A 16,801-nucleotide genomic window follows, 5' to 3' on the forward strand; every position below is an offset into this window, starting at 1 on the left:
TGGAATTATGTAGTAAACAAAAAAGTGTGAAATAATTCAAGACATGTTTTATATTTTAGATTCTTCCAAATATCCACCCTTTCCTTTAATTCCTGCTTTGCACACTCTTGGTATTCTCTCCATGAGCTTCATGAGGTAGAACCTGAAATGGTTTTCACTTCACAGCTGTGCCTTGTCAAGGTTCATTAGTGGAATTTCTTGTCTTCTTAATGGGGTTGGGACAATCAGTTGTGTTGTGCAGAAGTCAGGTTGGTCCACAGTTGACAGCCCTATTTGACAACTGTTAGAATCCATGTTATGGCAAGAACCAATCAACTGAGTAAAGAGAAACGACAGTCCATCATTACTATAAGAACTGAAGGTCAGTCAGTCTGGAAAAGTGCAAAAACTTTGAATGAACCCCCAAGGAACCATCTAGGAACTACCCAGGAACCTATGACGAAACATCTAGGAACTGCCCAGGAACCTAAGAAGAACCATCTAGGAACTACCCAAGAATGTACGACAAACCATCTAGTAACTACCCATGAACCTGCCAGGAACCATCTAGGAACTACGAGGAACCATCTAGGAACTACCCAGTAACCTGCAAGGAACTATCTAGGAACTACCCAGGAACCTACAACGAACCATCTAGTAACTACTAAGGAACCATCTAGGAACTACCCAGGAACCTACAAGGTAGTCCATCATTACGTTAACACATGAAGGTCAGTCCATCAGGAACATTTCAAGAACTTTGAATGAATCCTCAAGGAACCATCTAGGAACTACCCAGGAACCTACAACGAACCATCTGGAAACTACCTAGAAACCTACCAGGAACCATCTAGAAACTACCTAGAAACCTACCCGGAACCATCTAGGAACTACCCAGGGAACCTACGAAAAACATCTAGGAACTACTCAGGAACCTACGAAGAACCATCTAGGAACTACCCAGGAACCATCTAGGAACTGCCTAGGAATCTATGAGGAACCATCTAGGAACTACCCAGTAACCTGCAAGGAACCATCTAGGAACTACCCAGGCACTTAAAAGGACTTTGAATGTATCCCCAAGCGCAGTCGCAAAAACCATCAAGCGCTACGATCAAACTGGCTAAGGAAAAGCAACAAGCAGAAGAGATTAGTTTGGGCCCAGAAACACAAGGAATGGACATTAGACCAGTGGAAATCTGTGCTTTGGTCTGATGAATCCAAATTTGAGATCTTTGGTTCCACCCGTCGTGTCTTTGTGAGACCGGAAAAGGTGAATGGATGGTCTCTACATGCATGGTTCCCACCGTGAAGCATGAAGGAGGAGGTGTGATGGTGTGGGGGTGCTTTGCTGGTGACACTGTTGGGGATTTATTCCAAACTGAAGGAACACTGAACCAGCATGGCTCTACCACAGCATCCTGCAGCGACATGACATCTCATCCAGTTTGCGTTTCGTTGGACCATCATTTATTTTTCAACAGGACAATGACCCCAAACACACCTTCAGGCTGTGGAAGGACTATCTGACCAAGAAGGAGAGTGATGGAATGCTGCTTAGGTCAGATGACCTGGCCTCCACAGTCACCTGACCTAAACCCAATCCAGATGGTTTGGGATGAGATGGACTGCAGAGTGAAGGCAAAAGGGCCAACAAGTGCTCAGCATCTCTGGGGACTCCTTCAAGACTGTTGGAAAACAGTTTCAGGTTCTACCTCATGAAGCTCATCCAGAGAATGCCAAGAGTGTTCAAAGAGTGTTCATTCATAGTTTTGATGCCTTCAGTGAGAATCTACAATGTAAATAGTCATGAAAATAAAGAAAAACCATTAAATGAGAAGGTGTGTCCAAAGTTTTGACTGGTCGTGTATAAATCAGAGTTACAGTTTACGTTCTCTCAAAAAGATGCAGTTGAACATTAGTCAAAGATACAAACTTCCGTCAAACATTGTGGCTGCAGCTACCTGACTGATTGTCGGACTGAGTCGACATGTTCTCACAGAAATCCTCCTGACCGACCGGCTGCAGGTCTCGATGAGGTTCTGGAAGCCTCTGACTCTGGACGGAGACGTCTGGTACCGGTACTGGTGGTATTTGTGGTACTTGAACTGGAACTGGAGTTTGGACTGGAACTGTGACAGAAAGGGTGAGTTTTGATTCCACGTTGGAGTCTTTAGCAGCGTCAGGCGTTGGGTTGGAATCCGTGAGAACCGAGTCAGTCGGGTTCTCGGACTGGTCCATTGGAGTCTCTCCATCGTCTCCTTCCTCCATCTTCTCCTCGACTTCCTCTCTCTGCTCTCGGTTGCTTTGGCCTTCCTCCGTCACCTCCATCTGATCGTCTTCAGCTTCCTTTGGACTGATTTCCTTCTCGGCCAGTTTCTCCTCCTTCACTCTTTGGTCATCTCTCTCGGGCCTCAGTTCTTTCTCCTCTCGGATTCCCGGCCTCGGATCTTTGTCCTCTCTGGCTCCCGCCCTAAGTTCATTCTCCTCTTGGACTCCCGCCCTTAGTTCTTTCTCCTCTCGGACTCCCAGCCTTAGTTCTTTCTCCTCTCTGACTCCTGGCCTCGGATCTTTCTCCTCTCGGGCTGCCGGTCTCGAATCTTTCTCCTCTCGGGCTGCCGGCCTCGGATCTTTCTCCTCTCGGACTCCTGCCCTCGGATCTTTCTCCTCTTGGGCTGCCGGCCTCAGATCTTTCTCCTCTCGGACTCCAGGCCTCGGATGTTTCTCCTCTCGGACTCCAGGCCTCGGATCTTTCTCCTCTCGGACTCCTGGCCTCCCCGATCGACTTCGCTGCTCTGCGCCCTCCTTCGCATCTCCTTTCGCGGTCAGAGTTTGAGGTCCGGCTTGACTGGGAGGCGAGGCTGGACTCAGGAGGGATGGAGGTGAGCTGGTTTTTGGCAACGAGGGGTTCGGAGGGAGAGGAAGTGCATCGTCGCCGCTCGAAGTCCTCTTCGATTGGCTGGAAAGTTCAGGCGACTCCACCGCCGCTGCTGCTGTAACGGCGTTGTGGGCGAACGTTCCCGCCTGCGGCTGTCGCCCCGAGCTGAGGGCGATGATCTGAAGCTGTCGTGCTGCAGACGGCGAGCGCTCAAAATGCGCCGCCGACAGGGGGTTAGCGACGGATAAGGCGCTGTGCTGTGATTGGCCGAGCACCGTCTGAGTCAGCGGGCAGCTCTTTAAACCAGCCAGCGGCCGGCTGACGGAGGAGGCCTGACTGGACGGAGCGGCGGCGATTGGCTGGAGGTTGGAAGTCTGTCGAGGTGGCACCACCCGGTGGCCATTTGGAGAATGAAGTCTGGGCCTCAGAGGGACGGCTCGGACCGGAGAGTAGAGAGCTGAGAGACGAGAGAAGAAACTCAGTTGTTTATGTCATTTCCAAGAGAAGAAACCTATTAGTAAAATTAAAAAATCAATATGGTGGTCTTTTGGTTGTCATTTTGAGTTTTTGAGATAATTTTGTGTCTTCTTGTGCTTATTTGGAGACTTTTTGGGGCCATTTTTTGTCTCTTTGTGGTCATTTTGTGTCTTTTTGTCGTCATTTTGATTCATCTGTAGGTTTGTTTATGCAGTTTTACATCTTATGTTCATGTTTATGTTGTAATACACTTCTATCACTGCTGCTACTACTTTTACTACAATTAATAATAACAATAATGATAATAATAATAAACTGCATTTTGAGTTGCAGTTAATATTCTTGTGAAAAGATGATAAAGTTAAACATTCATCAAAGGTAAGACAATAAAGATTAAGATATTTTTTAGTTGAATTGCAAATACAGCATCAGATTAATCTGTAGGTTTATATAAATGCAGTGTTTCATCGCATTTTTTATATTTATATTGTAATATACTACTTTTATCACTGCTTCTACTGCTACTTTTACGACATATAATACTATTACTAAGCTATATTTTGAGTTACAGTTTATATTCTCTTAAAAAGACAACAAAATTAAACATAATCAAATGAAAAACTGTTAAATAAACTAATATACTTCTTTTATCACTGCTTCTTCTACTATTGCTACAATTAATCATAATAATTAGCTGTATTTTGAGTTACAGTTTATACTCTACCAAAAAGATGATAAAAATAAACATGAATCAGAATGTACAGCATCCTAAGTAATTGAAAGTACTAGTAATTAATCTGTAAGTTTATATAGTGCAGTTTTTCATCTTGGTTTTCATTTTTAAATGATGAAAAACACTCATGTTTTGATTTTATCGTCCATCAAAATTAAACCTTGATCAAATTAATTGCTAACACCGTGACACCCAGGTGAGGACCTACTTGGAGGCGGGACGGACAGGTGGCGGCTGGGCGTGGCCGGGCTCTCCGTTGCCGTGGTGCTGGGCTGCGGTCGCGGCCTAAGGGGCGGGAACAGGGGGGCATGGGGACGGGAGAGGGGCGGCGGGGCCGAGTTGGGGGGCTTCAGACGGAGGGACGGGGGGATGGTGAGGGCCCCGGGGGGAGGAGGCCTCAGGGTGAGGCTCTGGAGCTGGAGGGGAGACAAAAAAACATCTCAGTTACAGCTCACATGTACAGGTGTTGGCTAAGCCCTGCCCCCAAATGCAAATTATCCAATCATAGCTTAGCAACTGTTGCTGGGTGCAGCAGGTACGTTGGAGCAACGTGGTGCAGTGACAAAGATAAAGAAAAAGCCTTTCTGACAGTGGTGGAAAGCAGCCTTTAAATAATTAACTACTTACTTATTAACACGCTTTTTTCTTTTCTATCCAATATTAGAATTTTATTTTGCAAATTCAAAATAATGCTACAAAAGAACCACAGGTTAAAAAAAAAAAAAAAAAAAAAGACTTTCATTGATTCTGGGGTGAAACTGCACAAGTGACTTACCAGAACATAACGTAATCAAAAAAATGACAAAATAATCAAAACAATAATATAATATAAATACAGCATACATTTTTTCTGAAATGGCACTTCTGCATAGTTCATGCTTTTAGTTTTATTATTTTTGTTAGATTTGCTTTTGTACTTTAAGTAAAATCTTGAATGAAATACTTTTTTTGTGACAGAATATTTCTCAAATTAAAACACAAAAATTCTAAAAATTTTCTGTTTTTACAAAAGCTATTATTAGAGCTATCCAACTGTAGGTTAGCTTATGGCCTGTAATAGCAAGCTAATGCTACTTCTAAAGCAGTTAGCATATCATTAACTAAGTGCATCAGAAGTGGTGTTAGCTTAAAACCAATAGCAGTAGGCTAATCATATTTCAAAGGCACTTAGCATATTATTAGCCAACTGCATTAGCAACATTAGCTCACTGGCTATAGCACTGAAGTAATGTTACTTTTAGGGCCAAGAGTTAGCATGTCCTTCACTGACTACATTAGTGCTAACGTTAGCTTAATACCAATAATTAACAATCTACATTTGTAACATTACCTTATTACCTATACCACTATGCTAATGTTAATTCTAGAGCCAAGAGTTAGCATGTCATTAACAAAATACATCACTAGTATCGTTAGCTTATTCCTAAGGCTAATGCTAATCTTGCAACATATGTTATTAATGAAAGTAGTAACCTAGCATTATTTCTAAGACAGTTAGCATATCATTAAACAACTACATTTATAGAACTATTAGCTTACTATCTATATTAGTAAGCTAATGTGATTTATATGGCAGTTAGCATACCATTAGGTAACGACTTTAGTTGTGAGCTAATGCAAGGTCTAGATCAATTAGCATATCAGAAACGATAAGCTATTTTTATTTGTAAGGCAGTTAGCATATCATTACCTACATTAGTAGTATCATTAGCTTACTACCAATAGTAGCAAGCTAAGTGGTAAGCTAATGGAACTTCTTTTGTATACCATTAAGTAACTTCATCAGTAGCTGGCTAACATAATTTCTAAAGGAGTTGGCATATCGTTAACTAGCTACCTTCCTAGTGAGCCAAAGTTACTTCTAAGACAGTTAGCATATCGTCAGCTAGTTACATTAGTATTAACATTATATTGCTACTTACAGTAGTGAGCTAACTTTTATTTTTAAGTCAGTTAGCATACCATTTAATAACTATATTAGTAGTAGCATTATCTTATTATCTAACAGTTAGCTAATATTATTTCTAAGGCAGTTAGCATGTCATTAACTATCTACATTGACACAATGTTAGCAGTAAGCTAACATTACTTCTATATCAGTTAGCATGTCATTAACTAACTACATTTGCACTAATGTTAACAGTATGCTAACATTACTGAGAAGGCAGATAGTATGCCATTAATTATTTATGTTAGCATTAATGTTACCTTACCACTATAGCAGTTAGCTAACATTACATACAAGGCAGTTAGCATGTCATTAACTAACTACATTAGCGTTAATGTTAGCTTACAACTATAACAGTTACCTAATATTACTTCTGCGACACTTAGCATGTCATTAACTATTTTAGCACTAATGTTTGCTTATAACTATATCCGTAAGTTAACATTACTTCTGAGGCCAACAATTAGCATGGCAAAAGCAGTTAGCTTACTTCAGAGTAAGCTAACACTTATTTGATTTTATGTAGCCTTTAAGTGCATAATTAAGAAACTAAATAAGATTCTCATTTTAAAATGAATTAATTTATGACATTAAAAACTCAGAGACAACAGTTTGAACACATTTTTGAGGTGACAGCTATAGCTAGCTGAATAACTGATTTAATTTGTCAGCTAGCTACAGCCTTTATAGATGCTTTAGCCTAAAAAGAAATACTGTTAGTGGCTATTTGGATTTATTTTTGAGCACGCATTTATTTTTTGTCAACATTACATTATTGTTTGGAGGCAAAAAGAACTGAAACAGTTGATTAATTGGTCAATCAAAAGAAGGCTTGGGCAACTATATTAGATATTTAAGGTATACTTTCTCTGATTTCATGCTCTAAAATATAAGGATTTGCTATTTGTTGTCACACAGGAAGATAAATATGATGCCTTATTTGCAATGTCTAGATGAAATAATGCACAACTAATGTTTGCCCAGCTTAAGAGTCTTGAGTTTTTACATCGATAAATCAGAAATCATTGACCACCACGTTAGCGCTAGAAGGAACAACTGTGCAGAAATGCAGCAATGTGAAGCTGTGCAGGTGTAGCGGCAGGTGATGCATGAACACAGGAAGACGCTCGGCTGCTCACCTGAGCGGAGGCGGGGTTAGAGGAGGGGGAGGAGGAAGAGGAGGACTGGGCAGGTCGCATAGCAGACGTAAGAATCAGCTGCAGGTAGATCAGATCAAACCGAAAGTAAAGAGAGTGAAGCAGGAAACAAGCAGAGCAGAAAAAGCGCAAAACTGAAGCTTTTCCTTCAATCTGCTGCCGTCTTGAAAGCGAAAACTTGTTAAATAGTTTTTGAGTGTTGTCGCTCAACACCTAAGCCTAAGATTTTGAGAGCAAGTTGAGGGGCACCATAAAGAAGTCTTCTGTGACGCTTAATGACTACGGCAATATAGCGCAGCTTTAGATTTACAAATGTGTTGCAATTTAATATTTTCAACAAGAAAAGTCCAAAAAAACAACATCTTCAAGGTTCAGCTTACAGTTACAGTTTCTAAAAAGGCAGAATCGCTTCCTTAAACAGCAAATTATGGCAATTTTTAACAATCAATCAGGAAATAATTGTGTATGTGCAAGAGACTATTTTCAGTGGCGGATTAATCTACATTTGGTGCACTACTTTAACCTGTACTTTGTATTTTTATACACTTTAAAAAAAATTTAAAGTTATATTTAAAGTTTTATGAGCATTTGTGCACTTATGGCCTGTAAACAAGCTAATGCTACTGCTAAGGTAGTTAGCATATCATTAACTAAATGCATCAGAAGTAGCATTAGCTTGAAACCAATACCAGTATGCTAATCATGTTTCAAAGGCACTTTGCATATTATTAAACTGCATTAATAACATTAGCTCACTAGCTATAGTACTGAAGTAATGCTACTGTTTACAATTTTAGCACAAAGAGTTAGCATGTCCTATATTGACTGCATTAGTGGTAATGTTAGCTTAGCTTAATGCCAAGACTCGTAAGCTGATGTTGTTTCTAGGCCAGTTAGCATATAATTAGCTGTCTACATTTGTAAGATTAGCTTACTGTAGCACTATGCTAATGTTACATCTAGAGCCAAGAGTTAGCATATCATTAACAAAATACATCACTAGGTATCGTTAGCTTATTCCTCAAGCTAATGCTAATCTTACAACGTATGTTAGTAAGGAATGTAGTAACCTAGCATTATTTCTGAGGCAGTTAGCATATCATTAACCAATTACATTTGTAGAAATATTAGCTTACTACCTATACTAGTAAGCTAATGTGACTTAGCACTAAGTTAATGTTACTTCTAGAGCCAAGAGTTGGCATATCATTAACAAAATACATCACTAGTATCGTTAGCTTATTCCTAATAGCAATATGATAATCTTTTTTATAAGACTAATGCAAATCTTACAACCTCGGTAGTATATGAGTAGCAATAAGCTAACGTTATTTCTAAGGCAGTTTGCATTGCATTAACTACTTGAGTAGCATTTTTAGTTTCTAGGAAGGTGGATTAATCTACATTTGGTGCACTACTTAGACCTGTAGTTTGTATTTTTATACACTTTACAAAACATTTTAAAGTTATATTTTTAGTTTTATGAGCCAATTTAGTAGCATATACTGTTAGTTGATTTAAATTTATCTACAAACAAACTGTAGTATGTATTCATTTGAATATTTATTGGTATATTAAGTCCCTTTGGAGAATGGTGCAAATTTCAAATGATTTTATGACTCTAATAATTTTTAGGGGTTAAATTTTGTCTGTTTTAGACAAAAACAAATGTGATTATTATATCTATAAAATAATGACTATTAATTGTTCCCCAAAAATGTGCAATATTTTACTAAATTTGCCAACACAGCGATTTATTTATAGGGTATTTTCTAATTATAATCAAGCATTTGCTTTATTTTCAGTTATATTTGCTTTTCTTTTAAATCTTGTTTTGTGAAGCACTTGTGGAAGCTAAAATGTATTTTTTTAGATTATTTCAACATCTCAAAAGGTTTTTCCTGATACATAGTACATTTAAATATCAATCCCTGTTATTATTATTAATCCCTATTCAGTTATATTATTTACTATATTGTCTGTGTGTTTAGTATTTCGAGACTTTTCTGGTTTGTTGTTGAAACTGGAGCTAAGCTTGGCTTTTTCCTGGATCCGTCCAAAGGGCTCTCTTTATGGCTGCTCTTCTTTGCATGTGGAAATCTATGCAAATGTGGGTTTATATGTGTGCAACTGTGCTTTTACCATCTGGGCTCTGAGCAGCACCTGGTCTTGCCCAGACCCTTTGAGACCTTTTCCCAGGAGCAAGGTCTGCTGGGAAACCCTCGGCCTGACAGGTGAGGGGCTCTGATTGGCTCGCACAAGACCAGGTGAGCCCACGGGGTGAGACTGAGACACCTGGAACAAAGGCAGGAGGGGAGAGGACGTCTTTTTATTTCATGTCAAGGGACGGAAGTCGTGTTTGTGATGCATGTCTGCCTGCACAGAGGCTGGAAATGAGGAAAAATGTGAAATTATTGTGCTTTGATCAACAAAAATTAAGATGATTTCCATAATTTCACTATAAAGTGGTTCAAAATGGATCAAACAGTGGCTCAGACTGACTTGTTTGTAATTTAAAGACATTTTCCAACCAAAATCAGCCTTTTCAGTAGTGATAATTATTCAGGACTGCAGGGTTTTTCTTGCTCCTGTCACATTTTTCCTTCATTTTTCACTGCAGCTCTATGGAAGCACAACAACCATGACTAAAAGTAGAGAGAACTCAGAGAACTTTGTTTAATTGCTTTGTGCAATTAAACAAAGTTAAACTGTATAAATTATATTTTAAAAAAGCAAAAGTTGAATACAATGATTTTATTTACAAAAATTGGACAAACCTGGAATCAACATGTACAATATTTTTACAGACAACTTGCTCCTCTGTTCACTGTTTCTGAGCCATGCTGCTTTTATTTTACTAATCAGATTTGTTTTTATTCTATAGTGCATACAGGTGTCACCAATAATATAAATTAGATATTAAAACTTCACATTTTTCTACCACTACTACTCTGTTCATCATCTGTAGAAAGATGTTTCACCATGCTGAATGTATCTCCAACTACGTGCTCCTCTGTTCACTGTTTCTGAACCATGCTGCATTGCAATTCTCCAAAATGATTTGAAACTTCTCCAAACTAACAGAAAATTGTCCAAATTGACCCAAGATTTGTCCAAAGCAACATAAAAAAACATCCAAACTGACTCAAGAATTGTCCAAAATAGTTTGAAAACTGTCAAAAATCACTTTAAACTAGTTCAAAATGACCATCTTTGAGTCAAAATAGACAATGTGAGACATTTTTTTGAAAGATTTGACTTATTTTTAACAAGTTTTGTCCAGTTTTGAGTCTCTGCTCATCATCTGTAGAAAGATGTTTCACCATGCTGAATGTATCTCCAACAGCTTGCTCCTCTGTTCACCGTTTCTGAACCATGCTGCATTGCAATTCTCCAAAATGATTTGAAACTTCTCCAAACTAACAGAAAATTGTCCAAATTGACCCAAGATTTGTCCAAAGCAACATAAAAAAACATCCAAACTGACTCAAGAATTGTCCAAAATAGCTTGAAAACTGTCAAAAATCACTTTAAACTAGTTCAAAATGACCATCTTTGAGTCAAAATAGACAATGTGAGACATTTTTTTGAAAGATTTGACTTATTTTTAACAAATTTAGTCCAGTTTTGAGTCTCTGCTCATCATCTGTAGAAAGATGTTTCACCATGCTGAATGTATCTCCAACAGCTTGCTCCTCTGTTCACTGTTTCTGAGCCATGCTGACTTTATTTCATTCATCCAGTAGGTTTGATTGTCCTTGTCAGTCTAAAACTTTCCGTAATGAATTGAAACTTCTCCAAAGTAACATAAAATCGTACAAATTGACCCAAAATTTGTCCAAAGCAACAAAAAAAATGTCCAAACAGACTCAAGAATTGTCCAAAATAACTCAAAAACTGTCAAAAATTACTTTAAACTAGTTCAAAATGACCATTTCCAAGTCATTTCACTAAACATTTTGTCATGTTGGACAAGTTTTAGTCAAGTTCTAAGTCTCTGTTCATCATCAGTAGAAAGATGTTTCACCATGCTGAATGTATCTCCAACTACTCGATGCTCTGTTCACTGTTTCTGAACCATCCTGTATTTATTTTATTCATCCAGTAGCTTTGATTTTCTCTCGTTGTTGTTGATTTTTCATCACATGACTGCTGGTCACAGCAGACGCTCTAATATCTTCACGGTTTCACCGAACAGTGCAGACTTTTTATTATTTGACAGAATCTTGTTGCTGCAGACAGACCTCAGATCTGTCATATTAATGTGACTTTTTGAAGCAGTGTTGAGTCTGAATGTTGTAGAAATGCTGTTGTTGGGTTGTCTCTGGAGCTGTGTGGGTCAGTGTTTGTTTCACTGTTTGGTTTCACAGCTTCCTGTGTGTTTGTTTCATCTGAAGACGTTTCACATCCTCACACTTTGTGAATAAACGTGTAGCTGAAGCCACAAACACCTTCAGATAACAACAGGCATGTAGAGCTGCTGCCTGGTTTATCTCTACTAGAAGCAGTACAATGTCAACACTGTACCGTGGAGCTGCTTTTAATACCGTTCAACACTCAAGACTTTATTTTTCTGTTAGATTTTCAGCTCTAGATTGGAAAAACAGTTTTAAAAGATGCCATAATACACAATCCACGTCTTTGCTGTTGAATTATTACGTGTTGACTCAAAATTTGTCATTTTGAAGAGATTTTAACTCATTTTGACTAGTTTAAAGTGACTTCCGACAGTTTTTGAGTTATTTTGGTCAATTCTTGAGTCAGTTTGGACATTTTTTTGTTGCTTTGGACAAATTTTGGGTCAATTTGGACAATTTTATGTTACTTTGGAAGGTTTCAAATGGTTTAGAGACACTGAGAAGAAAATCCAACCTACTGGATCAGTAAAATAAAAGCAGCATGGCTCAGAAACAGTGAACAGAGGAGCTAGCTGTTGGAGATACATTCAGCATGGTGAAATTAAATTATTTATAGTATGTGGAGCTACCATGTTTTTCAGTTTTAGTAACATGTTTGTTGATTCCATTTTTAAAAATTTTTGTAAAAAGAAATCTAAGTTCTTGTTGTTGTTGTTGTTGTTGTAGGATGCTTTGAGTCTCCTCTGCTCTAAACTTAGCTGCTCTGTTTCCATAAGAGTGAAAAATGAACCTGCAGTGAGTCAGAATGTGGCAGGAGCAGAGGAACGGGGAGAGTTGTGTTCAGGTTGTTACCTGTCTGCCAGGTGGGCTCGCCGGCGTGTGAAAGGGCGTGATCGGCGTGGAAGTCGTCGTGGAAACGGGCCTGGTGTTGCCGTTGGTGAGGCTGGTGGAGGTCTTGGTGGTGTTGCAGTGTGTCGGAGAGGAAGAGGAGGAGGAGGAAGAGGTGGAAGCTCCAACCGGTGAGGAAGAGGAGGATGGAGGAAGAGTGGAGGAGGAGGGAGGGGAGGCTTTGGTGGACAGTGAGGGGAGGATGGGGCGGGAGTAGGTCCGCAGGGCGGGGGAGGCGGTGGAGGTGAGTTTGGGTGGGGCGGAGACGAGGACGTGGGGGGACGGAGCTCCGCCCACCGCCGCCTTCGTCCCGTGGGAGGCGGCAACAGAGGGGGCGGGGGTGAGGGGGGGAGGAGAGGAGGAGGTGGTGGGGGTCAGCGTGGGGGCGGGGCAATCCAGCAGCATGGGGTTGGGGGTGAGGCGAGGGGGGGTGGGCGTGGTCGGGGTGGAGGGGTCGGGCGTGGCGGCGGTCAGAGGGCTGCTCCCATTGGTGGCCTCGCCGTGTTCTGATTGGCTCTGTCGGGCCGAGTCCCGGTCCATCCTTCAGCTCTGAACAACACTGACAATAAACAGAATAAATAAAAATAAATCAGTCATTATTGATTATTGATCCTACATCTGTTTAATGTGAGACTCGATGGGTCCTGGCAGATTGTTTTATAGTAACTGGAAAAAATATCTTTTACAGCAATAATTTTTCTTTACGTTTTGTTTCAGTTTTATTTATTAAAAAGAAGTTTAAAAACAAAAAGTTTTTTTGGTATTTTTTTTACATTTTTTTGTATTTTGTAATTTAAAGTAATATCTTCTAGATAATATATGTGTATAATAACAAAATAAAATATATTAGAAATTGAGAATAAAGCTTGTTGATGTTAAAAATGCTGGGAAAAATTTAATAATTTCTCTTTATATGGAAAAAATAACCATGAAACATAGTGTATGTTTTTTAAATACTTTTTAAAATAGAGAAAAAAACGTATATTGTATTTTTTAGTTTTTGAATATTTTTTAATTTAAAACATTATGTTATTGTTTTATATTTCTTTTTTTTCTTTTTTCAGTAGAATTATTTACTTTTACTTTTTAAAAAATATTTTTGTATATTAAAAAATACAGATCTGGTTATGTTTTTCTCAATTTTCATTAATATTCTTTATAATTAAAAACTTGTTTTTGCTTATTCAAAAATAAAAACAAGGTGTATTGTGTTTTTTAATATTTTGATATATTTTTGAATGTTTGTTAAATTTAAAATGTGTTATTGTTTTTGTTTGCATTTTTTCCTTTTAGATTAAAATTATTTATGATTAAAAAAATAATTTTGTATATTAAAAATACAGATATTGTTTATGTTTTTTCTCCCTTTTCATCAATGTTTATAATTTTTTGCTTATTCAAAAAATTAAAACAATTTTTGTTGTATTTTTAATATTTTCATAATTTTTTGAATATTTTTTATTTAATTGTGTTATTGCTTGTTTGTTTTTTCAATCATTTATGATTTTATAAAAATATCTTTGTATATTAAAAAAGACAGATGTTTTTGTTTTTTCTCCCTTTTCATTAGTAGTATTTATAGTTTTAAAAAAATTATTTTTGCTTAGTCAAAAAAAAAACAATGTCCATTGTGGGATTTTTTTTAGTATCTTGAATTTTTGAATATTTTCAATTTAAAACATGGTGTTATTGTTTTTGTTCACATTTTTTCCTTTTATTTCCTATTTTTTGTATTTTGATTAGTTTTTTAAAATATGTTTGGTTTATTCAAAATATTGTTTCATTGTTTTTGTTTTTATCAGTATTATTTATGATTACTTTTGTGATTTTTTGTTTATTTTCAAAAAGTTGGATTTTTTCTCATTTTCAACAGCATTATTAGTAATTTTTAATTATTGTTTATTTGAAAAAGAAAAACGTATTGTTTTTCTTTTTAAGTATTATTTATATTAAAATTTTAAATATTTTTGTTTATTTGCTATTGATTTTTTTTGTTTTTGGTAGTGTTTTTTTAAGATTTTTAAAAATTTTGTTTATTAATAGAAGAACAATGTGTTTTTTTTCCTTCTTCATTAATGTTGTTATGATTATTTTGAAAATATTTTTTTCAATTTAAAAAAGAAAACAACGCAAAATTCATGTGTTTATTGTAGTTAGTTTGATCAAAGAATTTTTTCAGTCACTCAGAAGGCAAAAATACTAAATATTCTCTTGCAGCCTTAAAAAAACATTTTAATACTTTTCTTTCTCATTTAGAAAAGTAAACTGAATATCTTTGCCTTTGGAAATCCTAATTCTTTACCATCTGACTGAACCTCAAAGGTTTTTTCTCAGAACTTTCAAACTCTAAATCCTGCAGCTCCAAAAAGAAACGTACAGAAAACCAACAAATAACAGAAACGAAATAGCAGCAGTTCATTAATAACACACTATGGACTCTTTTAGCTGCTTTTCTTTCAAATCTCCACCGCTGTCCTTAAAAATCTTAGTTTTATCCGTGCAGAAATTCTCTAGGAAACATGAGAAATAAAAGAAAACCAATGAAAAATGTCTTTTTTCAGGTGGAGGAGGAGTTAAACAGTGAGTTCATGAATAAAACATTGATGACAGATGAGCTTTAGCATTGATTAAACGAGTCTAACTGTAAATTTAGCCGATGATTTACGCCTCTCTAACCGTCTAATATCACAGTTCAAACTACACATGTGGTATTCTGCATTTGTTTACAGCTATCTGTGCAAAAGTCATGCAAAGTGTTGATCTTGTGTTTGTTTTGCAGCCAAAGATGAGAAAGGAAACGTCAACAAATGGTGATAAATGTTCATCAGAGCTCAATTTAACGTCTTGTTTTGTCTTTAAAATCATCCAAAAACTCAAAACTATTCAATTTACTGTCAGAAAACGTGAAGGAAAGGAGAAAATAGTCCCATTAGAGAACTTTTATGAGTACAACTGTAGTATCTGTACTCAGTATAGTGATGCTATAGTAATTGTAGTGCATGATAATGTTTATAAAAGAGAGTTTTAATGTCAGATCTGTGCATAATTTCTTCTAAATTTGATTATTAATGTACTTTTTATTGATTAATCCAACTGTGGTCCACTTATATACACATAAATTGACAAGAAATAGCAAAAAACTGTTCATTAGAGCTCAATTAGACATTTAAATGTCTAGTTTTGTCTTTAAAATCTTCCAAAAAGTCAAAAATATTCAGAAAACCATAAAATAATCCCATCAGTGGACTTTTATAAGTACAACTGTAGTATCTGTACTCAGTATAGTGATGCTATAGCACCTGTAGTTCACTACAATGTTTACAAAAGAGACTTTTAGTGTCAGATCTGTGCAGTTTCTTCTAAAATGGGTTATTAATGAACTTTCTAGTGATTAACCCAAGTGTAGTTTGCTTGAGTCTATAAAATGTCAACAGTTTAAAAAATGTGCCGCAGAGCTCAATTTGACGTCTTTAAATGTCTTATCTTGTCTCTTAAATCAATCAAAAACTCTAAAATATTATTTAAAAAATGAAAATAATCCCATCAGTGGACTTTTATGAGTACAACTGTAGCATCTGTACTCAGTATAGTGATGCTACTTTACATGTAGTTCACTATAATGTTTATAAAAGACAGTTTTAGTGTCAGACGTGTAAATAAATGTGCTGTAGCTTCATGTTGATCTTTCTATTGATTAACTGTTTCAGTAAATGTTAGAATAAACAGGTGTGTTCTGCTAAATGCTTTAAAAACTCTAGAATATTCAGTTTACTGCCAGAAAACACGAAATGATCCCATGTAAGCAGCTGGAAACAGAATTTGAGCCACTTGTGCATGAATAAGTGATTAGTCACGCTGCTGATCGATTATCGGTATCGATCCTCTGACGTCCAGCTTCCTGCGGACAGGTGCAGATCTGACCTGGGGTCTGAATAAAAGCCCCAGATGCTGACATCTGTCCAGGCCACAGATCATGCATGTGACTCAGAAAAGAAAGATGGAGACAGGCCTCCTGCGTTTTGGGAAGCCGTCACGTCCCCGCGGCCGCCCTACCTGCTGCTCCGCTCGGCGTCGTCCTGCGGGTTAGTCCGGCTGCGGTCCATCCGAACCGGGGCGCATGTCGGAGAAGGAGCCGCCGCGGGGAGCTGAGCGGGTCTGGGCGGCTTCGGCGGGTCTTCGGGCTCCGCTGGGCTCCGCTGGGCGTGTTGGAGCCTCACTTCCTCGTCTGACAGCGCAGCACCGCGTCACTCTTCCCCAGACAATAATCTCAGACTATCCGCCTCCAGCGCTGCGCACAGCGGACACAAACGCAAAGTTGCGGTGCGCGTCGGGCCCGTTTCTCGTGTGCATGGAACCGTGCGTGTGTCCGTGTGTGTGTGTGTC

At 37.8% G+C, this 16,801-nt stretch overlaps 1 protein-coding gene across 2 annotated transcripts in view; it reads right to left on the bottom strand.

Annotated features, from left to right (window-relative positions):
• The window catches only part of LOC111583761 (polyhomeotic-like protein 3), a 28,114-nt gene that overhangs the window by 11,129 nt on the left and 184 nt on the right, over positions 1-16,801 (bottom strand). The window contains exons 1-6 of one of the 2 annotated variants that reach the window (XM_055007214.1): positions 16,472-16,801; positions 12,383-12,977; positions 9,315-9,467; positions 7,155-7,232; positions 4,276-4,483; positions 1,944-3,314 (exon numbers count right to left, since the gene is read on the bottom strand). The exon at positions 16,472-16,801 is cut by the window's right edge and continues 184 nt beyond it. In XM_055007214.1, the coding sequence (XP_054863189.1) occupies positions 1,944-3,314; positions 4,276-4,483; positions 7,155-7,232; positions 9,315-9,467; positions 12,383-12,958 (2,386 nt within the window). In that variant the 5' untranslated portion in view covers positions 12,959-12,977; positions 16,472-16,801. The remainder of the gene's footprint in view (positions 1-1,943; positions 3,315-4,275; positions 4,484-7,154; positions 7,233-9,314; positions 9,468-12,382; positions 12,978-16,471) is intronic. The other variant, XM_055007215.1, reaches the window with a different exon arrangement.

Source organism: Amphiprion ocellaris, chromosome 22 (assembly GCF_022539595.1).
Source record: "Amphiprion ocellaris isolate individual 3 ecotype Okinawa chromosome 22, ASM2253959v1, whole genome shotgun sequence".
Taxonomy (NCBI): domain Eukaryota; kingdom Metazoa; phylum Chordata; class Actinopteri; family Pomacentridae; genus Amphiprion; species Amphiprion ocellaris.